Here is a 13,119-nt window from a genome sequence, read left to right as displayed (position 1 = left end):
ATAATCTGAGCTCAAGAGAAAAGGTGGGCGTGTCAAGAGTTATCTTCCTTTTTGTTGCTCTCCTAAATTAAAAGTAAAAAAGGATTAGAGAGAAAACTATGCAAACTAGATTCTCGTAGAAATACAAAAATAAATTTGATTTGTTTATATGTTTTTCTCGTTTTATACTATTTTGCTTAAATGTTATTGATGTTAGTGTTTTAAAACTAATTTGTAGATACAGACATTTGAGATTGTCTTAAGAAATTCTTTTCATATGGATCTGATGAAATATTTGCAACGTAAGAACTGTGCAGATCTACTGGTAGTTAACCAGGACGAGAACTCCAGAAAAGGAAAACACTAGAATTCTGAAGCCATAATTATATAGTCTGCGCTTTTGCAATGTCAGACCTGTGTTTATTTACATTTTAAAACTGTTTTGTTGGTATTTTTCAATGAAACCTTAATCATTATAGCTGGGGTTTGTTCAATAGAAAAAGGTGCGTTCCATTCATTATTTTAAGATAAAATCATATTGACATAACTGTTTACTTCAATTATCAATGCCAATTGAAAATTTGGGAAAGACTGTTCAAAATTGTTCCATTCTTTTCCTTCATGTTTGATTTGTTTTAGAATTTTGGAGTTTTAAACCCAGATAGAGGACTTGTTTTTCAGTTTCTTTTGATTTTTTATTTTTGTATTTTAATTGTCATTATTTTTACAATATTCTTGTGTAGAAGATCTATTCAGAAGTTGCAATTTTGAATAGGCCTACATTAATAACCATATAATATATCTAAGCTTATATCAATGGTCAGAGGTGTTAGTGTTGGAGTGGTGCATAAGTGTAGCACTAGTGTAACACTAAGCCCAACATTGACCTTGATGCCAAGTGTTGGGTGGCACTAATACTATACTTTGAGGTATTTGGGGAACACTTATAACACTAGTTTTAATCTAGTGCTACTTAGCATGAGTTTCCATTTCCATTTAACACTAACCAGCTCAAGATTATAAATATTAGTGTAGTGTTATCTTTTGGTTTTAATCTGGCGTTTTGTAAGTGTTACACTGATGCTATTGTTATGGTGACACTGAGTCTAGGTGCTTTTGTAACATTGCTCAACCGCACAATGTAACAACCTAAAATTCCTAATACTGACACTCAGTTCTGTCCTCACTCAGTGTGTGGAAACGGTTAATCAGTTAACTGATTCTGGGTAGCATCTATTTGAATAATTGAGTTATTACTTTATATTAACACTCCTCTGATATATATGCTGTTTGTTTCTGCTTGCCTGTCAATCAAGGTTTTTAATATTCAAGAGAATTTCATTGAAAAAAAAACATACACTGACAAAACTGTTATGCTGCTTTCGGTTTTTTTACGTTCGCTATCCAAAGGTCAATAAGGAAGGAGTGATTTGATTGATGGAAATTTCAAATATTTCAGGGCCAATTATGATTAGACAATATTTAGCTATGAATTGAAATTTCCCTCACTTGTATTGCCATGGCCTCAAGAGAGTATGATGAAAGGAGGATTGGTTTGGACACGAAGTAATAGACCCCACTTCTCTAATAAAGTTAGATTAGAGAAACAGGTGATTTGAGGCAATATGTAGTTGTATAGTCGATGTATGTAGTTGTTGTTAGAGCAAAAAGTGCTATGTCTATTTTAGTAGCGGTTTTAAAAGTGTTTGAAAAGAAAAAAATATTCTGAAAATGGATATGATTTTACTTGATTGAAGTAAAAATCCTTCCAATTCTAACCGACGAAAAAGGTTTTGATTTAAAATGAAAAATAAACTTGAAATTGTGAATAACATCCCCTACTATACAATGTATAAGTTAAAAGCTTCCATAATTTTGGCAATTCTGGTTTTCTTCACCTGATGGGCACATGAAGACGGGCAATTTCATGTTGTGTGCAACAAGGAAAATGCCAGGACAGCATCATTTGCTTACTCTTCTGTTGTTTTGAATCTTTATCGGGCCTGGCCTGAAAGACACAAAGTCACGCTTTATTGGTCATCCCAGCGAAGCTTTTCCTAGGCCAGTCCCTCAGACCGCATTGAATGTATTTAAATTTTTTTCTTATTTTCAGATCTAAAAGACAACAGTTAATAACCTAAACATACGTCATGAATGGTACCACACTACTAAGACCAACCTTGATGTTCTTCTTTGATTTAGCCTACAGTCATGTTCCAGCCTTCGTCTTATTGACCTTCTCATGCAGTTTTGGCATGTTTGTGTAGTCTACAGAATGATTGTGAAACGGATGTCTACTTTTGATGATTTGTAATATAAATTATTGATCACTTTTCTAATTGCTTTCTCTATAAACAACAAATTAGATAAAAAAAACTTTCATGTTGCTGATAATGACTTTTGGATTAACTTTTTAACTTGGGAAACCAATGTGTTGTTTTTCCAATGTTTATTAGATTTTGATGGTATAAACTGTAACATTAAGGTAAACAGAAAGTCTATCTTTTTTAGTCTAGCAGTAAGTAAAGTAATTGAAATAGTGTATATTTTGTGAAAGACAAACGAAACCTAATGTCGGATTATGTGTCAAACATAAATTGGTACCCATTGTTTGCCAACAAACTGACCTCCATCTTACTTTTCTTTTTCAATTTTGCTTGGAGGACCCGTCTGCGTCTTCCTAGTCTTATTACTGTAACTTTTTTAGCTCTAGATATCAGAGTGAGAATGGAAATCCAGATCTAAACATTGTAGTAAAGAACACAACAATGTGATTTTAACACATAGTATGCTTACTGAGCCATCTCATTCATTTACTTGGTTGAAAATATGTGATTGTGTGCCAACTTTAATATAAATCAGCATGAGTCGAAGTGTTCGTGATTTACGTGACCTAATTTGTGTCTCGCGATTAACATACCGTGAAAGTGACGAGGAAGATGTAGGTAGTGACCAAGAGGAGGTAACTGCAGATTTAGATGCCTTATCATTGACAAGTAGTGGCTCTGATACACCTACAACTTCCTTAAAGGATCCATCCAGAGCAATCTCACCTGACTCTGGATTTGTAACTAATGGGTCTCCAACAGAATCCAACTCCAAACAAGCAGCAGGTTCTAAACCAGGTTCTAAAAAGAAGCGACGGAAAAAATTACATACATTTCCAACTCGACATGACTTACCGAAATCCTCTCCACTTCCTCCATTGTCTTCAAAACAAACTAATCAACCGGCATGTGCGTCTGGGAAATCATCCCATGATAAGGGTAATTTTGATCAGATGATGTGTTTTATGGATGCCACCGTAGTATCTGGTTGGTTAACTCGTGCGACTGACTCTGTAGATGATCTCTCCAAATTTTGTAATGCTAATGACAATTTTGTTCAGTTTGCTCATTTTTGGTTGTCTGATTTTCCAGATGTACAAAAACAAGAAATATATGAACTTGAATTTAATATTCTCATGGAAGAAATAGGTCTGGCGTTTGCTGCCGGTAGAGACAATCGGCAGATAGTGCATCGAGATGTTTTAAATTTAGTATCTGCATTGTTTAGAGAATATCCAGGGAAATTAGTTAGTTCCAAAGGATCACATTTATTTTTAAACTATTTAGATATCATGTCATCAACGAATGAAAAAGACAAGTATCGAAAGCTTTTATCTGATGTTCGATGCTCAACACGGAATAGACAATATGCTCAGTGGCTACTGGCTATTAGATCCTTTGCTTTGGTTAATGTATGGACAGCAATTACAAACTTTTTCCGTAATTTACGTGGAGAACCACTTAACACGACGTATCCCACATCAAGTGCTCCTCCTAATGTTCACCAGTACAGATTTTCACAGGCAATAAGGTAATAAACAATATTCTTACATATTTTAAAGAATGAACGTCATTTTGAAAATCATAAACATCTTAACAGTTTAAATTGTTCATAGCAGAACATTTTCGATTGTGGAAGAAGATGACATGGTATTTTGGCTTACAAAAACTGTACAATTCTTGTATTTAATTAGCGTATACTTAATAGACAATTACAATTTGACTTGATTATCTTTTCGGTTCCTTGCAATATAATTAGACTTGAATTGTCCTGCAGTCATACGTAGAAATGATTTATAATGATTTCCATATTTGGAAAAAAATTGTCCCTTATATCAACATGTCTCTGTTTTTCAGGCATGATTATATTGATGTTATTCACTATTTGATAGTAAGTGGTCGTGTTAATCCAAACTACACAGATAATCATAATAGAACCTGTATATTTACTGCCGTGATGCACAATAAACCAAAAGTTGTACAATATCTTCTTCACAGGGTATGTTAAGTATTATTTTAGGAAACATTTACTCAATTTGACCTAGGAGGAGGTAAGATAATTTCTCCTTTCTGTGAAGTTTGATCAAGGATAAAAAAATTTTTACACAGATTTTATTCAATGGGATTGTTTGAAGATTATGAAACTGTGAGGCACCTTATTATCCTTGTAAAAAATGGATGATTGAGGGGATGTTACTCTTCCATTATTAATCACTCCACTAAATCACATAGGATCCCCCTTCCTTTTTAAAGCACATATATTCAGTCTTTTATAATTTTTCCAGAAATCTTGTTTAAAACCTTCCTTTCTATCACATCAAAGGGTGGGAGGAGTTGGTGGATTATATCCCTAAATATGCCTTGGATAACAATTGTGTACCAGCGTTACTGCAGAATTTTTTAGTGGTCTGAGTGCTATATGATGTTAGCTTATATTTACAGGTGAAGCCAGCTATAGATATTAATTTACCATCAGATACTGGAAATACTGCACTTCATGCTGCTGCTAATACTGGTCATTATTCAGTAGTTAGTGAATTATTATCATGTCCAGATATTGACATTAACTGTAAAAACATGCAGTGTGAGCAGGCCACTCCGATACATTATGCTGTTATGCATGGTAAGTGAGAGTAACTATTAACAAGACAAAACAACCCATTAAACGATTCCTATCCAACTCTCTTGCTGTTACAAAGCCTGAAAATGTCTGTTTTTAAAACAATTCTTTCTTTGACAGTACTTAAACTGTAATATAAGAGGTGGTGGCTCAGCCTTATTTATTTGCAGAAAAGAAAGTTGAAACCATGGTATATGAGACATATAAACTTTTCTTTGTTCTAGGTCATGTGAAAGTGGTTGAGTTGTTACTGAAATCAGGTGCAGATAAAAACCTGAAAATGGGTGGTTTATCAAATTCAATGGATATTGCCAGAGACTTTGGTCATATAGATATATTAAAGATGTTACTACAATAGGTAACATAGTGTGATAAGTTTGGATAGTCACAAATTAATGTGGCCCTCTCACCATAGCGATCAATAGTTGTCTATGGTTGGGAATAAGAACAGTGATCATAAGTTTTGAACACAACAAGTTTTCTTACATGCAAGTAAGTTGTTTTCGGAACTCATGGCAACTATCATTATTATTCGCAATCATACGCAAACGGTAATCACTATGTATGAGGGCGCCTTAAAGGGACAGGTGCGCAATTTTGGGGTTTTGATTTTAATCTTGAATATATGTAAATAGTCTTCAGAAGTACTAGAAATGTACGAAAATCGCATAATTCCTTTAAAAATACTTCAAACTAGGAATATACACACTTTTCCTATATATGTCTTTTCTATATATCACAGAGTATTTTAAAAATTGATGAGTCATTTTAACATTCAATCAAGGATAATTTTGGACACACACCCTTGATTTGAAGGTTATAACTGATTTGCTTAGGTAAAAAAATTTGTTTCTGAGACTAAAGTATGATTGGTCAAAAAAATGAGCGCTTGTCCCTTTAAGATTTTGCCATATACTATGACTATGTATGTTTATAATCTTGTGTTCAGTGAGTGCAATCTACAGCAGCAACCAGAGCTTTGTCATTATATATTCTTTTATTGTACATCTAGAATCAGTATCACAATTTTAAGGAAACTCCGCTTTGTCATAGCATAACAAGTCGACATATTGTGTCTTGACCAAGCTGGATTTGTTCCTTTTGGATAATTAGGGATTACTTAAAATAAAGCAGCATGAGAATAGTGAAACTGTTCATCTAATGCTAGAGATTGTAATCCAATAAGATTTCCACCTAAAAATGGATTCTCAGTTGTATAAATTTATACTGTATTATGAGTATAATCCTCAAATTATTAACCTTGGTCAGTTTATACCTAATCCATTATTGACTTTTTCAAATCTATCACTAGTGACTACTATATAGATGTGTGTATAGCCATCCCAAGATCTGGTTACCTGCATACCTGGATTCTAGGCTTTTCTTGTTAATATTCTTAGCAGTGTACAGTTAAAATGTTCTGTCATGTATTTATTAATGTCATGAAGTCATCATTTTAGATCTGCCTTTAGAATCTTACTTTTGTATTCTTGTTTAAAGGCCATGATTCACCACTTTAGGATTGTTCCATAATCTCAGAATTGTATTTAATATTTACATTGACAAATCACCATTTTCAATACTCTGCCAGAATGTCGAACGGTTTAGGACTAGATAATCCAAAAATTATCTGTTGTTGTATTTCCTCTCATAGACAAGGCATTTTATGACCCCAATTTTCGGGCAGAGGATAAAATAGTGAACCTAAAATATTTTAAAAGAGAGATTTTTTGAGATATTTTTGAAGGAATAATGTTATTCTGTACAACCCAAATCAACCTCCAAAAATGGTGAATCTTAATGGTTAAGCTTATATTTATTTAATATACCCCTAGGATTGTTGAGAATACTTTTTTTCTGTATCATATAAACCTAATAAATTATTATATCAATAACTGAAAGAGTCTTTTACGGGTAGGCTTCAGGTACAAACACAGATCCATTACCTTTTTCCTGGACTCATAGCAGAACCCTTTAATTCTGAAAGATGTAAGGACATGTGACATGTTTCAATGTCATTCCAGGCTCTGTCTATTTCATCAGTATATATAATGCATATCCGAAGAAAAATCGTTTGTGGGCAAGTAGGCCCCACACCAGACCTTGTAGGCTATAACAGCTTTAGTACTTGCCCTCTACGAATTTGACTAGTTGTATTATTGGACCTCATAAAGATGTGATATTTGTAAATGAAACCTTTTGAATACTTAATCAAGCGTTTCATAGCCCCTTAGAAAAGAGGGCACAATAGAAGCTACAATTTTCAATGGATTTTGATGAAACTTGGTGTGAGCATTGGGATTGATAAGATGGTTGTCGAGTTCGAATTTGACGATTTTTCATTGAACGGCTTCTGAGTTATTGCCCATAACTTAGTAAAATAGCTTCAAATTTTGTTTGTGGGCACAATAGAATCTACAATTTTCAATGGATTTTGATGACACTTGGTGTGAGCATTGAACTTGATAAGATGGCAGTCAAGTTCAAATTTGACGATTTTTCGATGAACGGTTTTTGAATTATTATCCTTGTTCTTGAAAATTCGTTCAATTTTTAGTACGTAAACACGCGAGCCTTTTTGAAAATCAGAAGAATCGAAAGGTAATTAGTATGAGTTATTGCCTTTGTTCTGTGAATGTGTGAAAATGATGAGATCTCGAATGAGTTCGAATTCGGCTCATTTCAATTAAACGGATTTTGAGTTATTACACTTGACTTTGTAAAAACGCTTCAAATTTGGCTTGTAAACGCGATATGGGCTACAATGTTTATCCGATTTTCACAAAACTTGGTATGCAGGTATACATTAATTAAATCTCAAGCATGTTCGAATTTGGCTCATTTTAATTGAACTGCTTTTGATTTATTACCTTTGACTTAATAAAAACGCATTGAATTTGGCTAGTGAACACAATAAGGGCTACGGTTTTAAGCCGATCTTATTTAAACTTGGTATGCAGGTATATGTTAATGAGATCTCGGTCAAGTTCGATTTTAGCTCGTTTTGAGTGAACGGCTTATGATTTATTGCCCTTGATTTAGTGGAAACACACCAAATTTGGCTTGTAAACATGATAAAAGCTAAATTTTGTATCAGATCTTAATGAAACTTGGTATGCATGTATAAATTGATCTCGGTCATTATTGAATTGGGCTCATTTTGAATGAACGGTTTTTGAGTTATTGCCCTTGATTTAGTAAAATGCACCGAAATTGACTTGTAAACATGATGGGGGCTACAGTTTTATCAGTATGCATGTATGTATTAATCAGATAGTAGTCAAATTCAAATTTGTCTATCTCAATGAGACCTTGTTCGAATTGAATTACTTATTATCTTTTAAAATTTAAGACATGAGAGGAATGTGATAATTCAATGTTTCTGGGTAATTGCTATTGATTTACAGAAATTGATTGTGGAAAAACTCAGCATAACTGACTGTAAATTGATGAGATATTCAAAGTTTTTGAACTACAAATGCATTATGAGGATTTTCAATGTGAGAAATTTCGTATTATCATGAAGATATTTAATGTTTTTGGTCAAGAAAGATTCAGTTTTCATTTCTGACAGCTGCGAGTGAGTGTGTGTTACCTTGCTTGGCAAGCTATCTTTATGGTTTGAGTAGATACGATACGTTTTTCAGTATTCGGTTTCCGGTACGTTATGGTTAAGAACCACTGACAGATTCTTCAACTAAGATCCCCTTTCGCACAAGGTATCTGGTATCGTGTGTTCTCAGCCTTAAACTTGCTATTACCTTAAATTATTGTTTTGTAAAGTAAACAAGATGTTTTCATAAAATGCATGTTGTCGTTTAGTGTTAGTGCGTCTGGGTCAGATTTTAATTGATTTATCCTTGAGATTAAAGGTATGTCACCACTAAGAGTACATGCCTTAATCAAAATTAAGAATTAACTTTGGTAGATCGTAAAGAGCGGTGTGGTGTATCAGAACGGCGGATAATGCCACACATTAAAACGTTCCTGTAGTATTTACGGTGAGAGGAGTAAAACTAGTATGGAAACGTGATTGGATTGGTACTTGGAATTTAATCCTGTAGGACGAAATATAAATCTAGTACTATCCAGATAAGAAATAACTTTCCAGGTGAAAACACGTACCCCTACTGTGGCTTCATGATTTTTGTACAGGAGTATGTTACGATAAATTTTCACGAATAATGGCCATGCAGGTCACAATTTATAACGGGATGATAAAAAGAGAAGTGAGTATTTTTGATTTCTGCAGGGTTCATCCTTGTGTGATAATAACCGACACGAGAATGTTTTTTTCATCCGACAAAAATTATGTGCATTTTAGTATTTTTCAGATTAAGGACTATCTGAAACATCGAAATTGACCACACTGTACGCTTTAATATGTTTCATGCGGTCGTGAACAATGAATGCTCATAGGGTAAAATCGTTAAATAATGCCAGCAATTCAGAAACCCACCTCCTTTAATTCAATTATGCTAAAACGATAAGCACAATGACAGATCGATGAAAGTTTGAAAAGTCAACAGAGGGGGTGGCTTTATCTGATTTAACTTGAGACGACAACACGCGCATTAGTGGTTATTTTCAGAACAATAATACCTTGATTTTATCGATGTTAATTATCTCTAAAAATGGCAACAATATGTTTTATTCTTTAAAATCGCAAATGACAAATGCAGGATGCGAATTTCGAAAAAAATCTGTTGTAGTGATTACAAGATATCCGAGTTCTTTGATTTCTCTTCGAATAGAAGTTTAATTCGAAAATGTCATGCATAAAGAGTTCGGTACAATTGTCTCTTCCTCATATTTATATGATCAGACAGGGTCCATCGATTGGTAAACACTAAACTCCTTTGCTGGCATTATGTTGGATGTACCTAACAAGGATCAAGATTGGACCAAAACCCTCACCTGCACCAACCACTTAACTATATTGCATTAGAATAATGGGCAGATGCATTACTTTTCCTGACAATAAGACAGGGCTTCGACAGACAATTTAGTTTTTTTTAGCACGGGAACTGAATATCGGACCATCGAATATTCAAACATACCTCTTGTTCAGAATGCATCTTTTAATATCTTGCATAATCATGATTAGTTTTCTGGCAGACCAAAATACTATCAATATTCCATCTTGGTGTACTGATTCCCACAAAGAAAATTGGCGGGAAAGATTGCATCATTTCTCGTCTGATAGACGACTATGACCAACGTAAGAAATTAGTTCAAGTAGTAAGAATGAGTCATCCCCCAATAGAGATCAGATAGACTAATATGTACAAATATTCCACAAGTAAGATATTTTTATGGCCATTTAGTCTTGTCCATTAGACAGATATTTACTCCATAGCTGCTTACATTAGCCATAAATCCGTGTATTACTACTGGTCAGTTCTCCCTAAAAACAGGACGGATGGTGTCAATCTATATCTGGACAAATCCGAAAAAACAGAAATATACGTTAATGTAGGCATATGACTGACCAAACCTGATGATACCGTAACTGTCTAGTTCTCTAGATAATTCAGATACCCTATACTTATAAATAAAACCACCTGTCCAAAAAATGAAGTTGGGTGGAAAATGAATTTGATTTGTTATTACATTGAGCATTATATTGGCATTGAATAAACCTTGGGACCAGATGAAGAGATGCGGGAAGCAGTTTATATATAAGTGCTTTTTTTGCGGATATTTGGTTATTGAGCAAGTTGGCTATTATGCATTGATGGCAATTTAATAAAAGATGTGAAAAATACGTACTGTATTTACGACCACATACCACAGCAAAGTGCATAAGAGACTTGTATCAAAATGCTTATTTTATACTGAACCGTCTGAAATATATTTCTCGGGTCACGAAAGGTCGGACATAACATCACCCCAGTCGACATAATGTTGTAAGTTGAGACAATTCGGTCAGATTGAAACTGATATTGTCAGAATTAAACCGTTCCTGTAATTTCTTGTTATTATGATTTTTGTATGATAATAAAAGATGACAATTGCTTTCAGGCCAATTATAGTAAATATTCTTCAACAACTTATAATACTACAGGCGAGTACGTTTAATCAAATCTAATGAATGTATGCATTGTGGATGGAATGAACAGTACATATCTCTTCTGCAAGCTGAACACATTGAAATATTAATTCCCTTTTTAAGATTTTGTAGGGTGTCAGACGTAATTCTATAATTTCATTGCTCATAAGGCCTGCTTTGTACACGGTCAGTCGAGTTCTGCTCTTGAAGTATAATTCGCGTGCATATACTAATTTTTAGATAAGATTTCTTCTGGTTTGTACCCACTGCTTCATTCGATATTTGATGCACATCCTGTTTGTGGTGGTTTCTTAAAAACGATAATACAGAAAAACGGACAAATTGCATCTTGCATGTATTATTTTTGGTTCTATTTTGGGGATTTGTATACGTGATTTCATGGATGAAATAGTGAAAAATAACATCGTTATTAAACATTGTAATATCATTAAAACATGTTAACGTCACGTAACATAGTTCGACGCAATATGGGGGAGTACCATCAAAGACTTGATCATTAGACAATGTTTTTTTTTTCAAAAGAGAGGCATCACAGACGAACGATTCACAGAGTGCCCGACAAGGTATCGAGACGTTCCACATGAGATGTATAGTTTTTTTTATTGAATGAAAAAGCTTGTCATATAGATCACATATCGTTATAGCTTCCGAGGGTCATTCAAGACAGAGAGGGAGGGATGGTGGGTCACCTGTTGGTTGCAAATAAGAATAGCGGTCATAAGATGTGAGTTGAAAAATTGAGTTACATTATTAGCAACCATATGTAACTAATAATCGCTATGGTGTGAGGGCAACTTTATGTAGATCCATAGACGGCAGATCTCTCAAAAGTGTTCTTCACCAAAGTAAGAAATAGCTGACAAATTCAGAATTATGAAAGAAAGCAATGCCAAGAACATGTGTCCTTGAAAAGAGTAAGTTTTTAGCCTAATGCAACACAGCTGCAAAATTATAATTTCATATTGCATACAAGGAATTAAAATAAGTTCAAGTGCAATTCAAAGAATATCAATTCTCCTGTAATTTAAATTAAAAGTAAAACATCCCCCACCATTTCAATACGTGAACAAAAATATTGTTGAGAATGTTCAAGTAAGGATTTAAGGTAAATAGAACTAAATACAGCTTCCGTCTCACAAGCGATTTATAGCTATTTATATCCTTTTGCGTGGAAAAAATCACAAAAATCACACAGTGGGTGAGGTCAAATCCCGTGTTAGTGTTCCGTGTTAATGTTAACACTGGTGTTAGTACCGAATTTGGACACTAACACTGTAGTTGGAAATTAACACGGAGTGTGTAACACGAACTTACTATCGGTATGTTTTCTTGGATGTTAAATATCACACAGAACCGATCTGTCTCATCTATTTTAACTGCAAAAACATCGACCATGGTTTCGTACTATGCGTACCACTCCCTTCCAACCAAGCTAGCAGCAGAAGACACAATTGAAATGAAAAGTAGGTATGTATTTATTCTCTTAGCACACAAATAAATTATGAAAATAAATTAGAGAGCTCTGGCCGTCAAGTTGCGAAATTCAACGCAGTAAAAATCTCTTAGGGCGACACAAAAGGATCGATAGGCCTTCTGCCCTAAAAAGGTAAAAGACAGTATCTGCAATTTTGACGAAAATGAGTTAAGGGTAACATTATGACCAGCAGATACTATTCTATGATATAAAACAAAATTTACAGGTATATATGAAGAATAAGAAGAGTTATTGGCTGTAAAATTCAACAGTATCTACATTTTATTCAGAGTTACAAAGTTAAAAAGCAGTAAATGGTAGATACTGTCCTCTCCCTCCCTTTCTTAGTAAGTTACTGCCTTTCTCTTCCAAACTAGGTCCGATTTCATATAGAGGTTGTGAGATACCCCTGCACATGGTGGATAAAAACAACATGGATAGCTTATCTAGAGGGAAACAAATTTTGAATTTATCGCTTAAAAACAACTTATCTGATTCTAAAGAAGGTGCACAATTAAAAAATGATGTGGCAGAACCTGAAATGGACCAGAATTGTCTGCTTGAATTATTTCCTGAGGTATTAAATTCTGCAGTGCAATAACACAACAATGAGCCTTCAAGAATAATTCTGAATCTTTATGCAGAC

At 34.0% G+C, this 13,119-nt stretch overlaps 1 protein-coding gene across 1 annotated transcript; it reads left to right on the top strand.

The window, feature by feature from the left end:
• Positions 1–2,647: 2,647 nt before the first annotated feature.
• On the top strand, positions 2,648–5,291 carry LOTGIDRAFT_229258 (hypothetical protein). Its single transcript, XM_009063794.1, has 4 exons — positions 2,648–3,837; positions 4,164–4,305; positions 4,749–4,929; positions 5,151–5,291. The coding sequence occupies exons 1-4, from the start codon at positions 2,843–2,845 to the stop codon at positions 5,282–5,284; spliced, it is 1,452 nt and encodes a 483-aa protein (XP_009062042.1). The 5' UTR covers positions 2,648–2,842; the 3' UTR covers positions 5,285–5,291.
• The last annotated feature ends 7,828 nt before the right edge of the window (positions 5,292–13,119 follow it).

Source organism: Lottia gigantea (assembly GCF_000327385.1).
Source record: "Lottia gigantea unplaced genomic scaffold LOTGIsca_6, whole genome shotgun sequence".
In the NCBI taxonomy this organism is placed as follows: Eukaryota; Metazoa; Mollusca; class Gastropoda; family Lottiidae; genus Lottia; species Lottia gigantea.
This window is presented reverse-complemented; position numbering and strand designations above follow the sequence as displayed.

Excerpts from the sequence above, each read along its gene's own strand:
- LOTGIDRAFT_229258 (XM_009063794.1), top strand. The coding sequence starts at position 2,843 with ATGAGTCGAAGTGTTCGTGATTTACGTGACCTAATTTGTGTCTCGCGA. Across the intron at positions 4,306-4,748 it reads TACAATATCTTCTTCACAGG|GTGAAGCCAGCTATAGATAT; the intron begins GTATGTTAAGTA and ends TTATATTTACAG. Across the intron at positions 4,930-5,150 it reads ACATTATGCTGTTATGCATG|GTCATGTGAAAGTGGTTGAG; the intron begins GTAAGTGAGAGT and ends TCTTTGTTCTAG.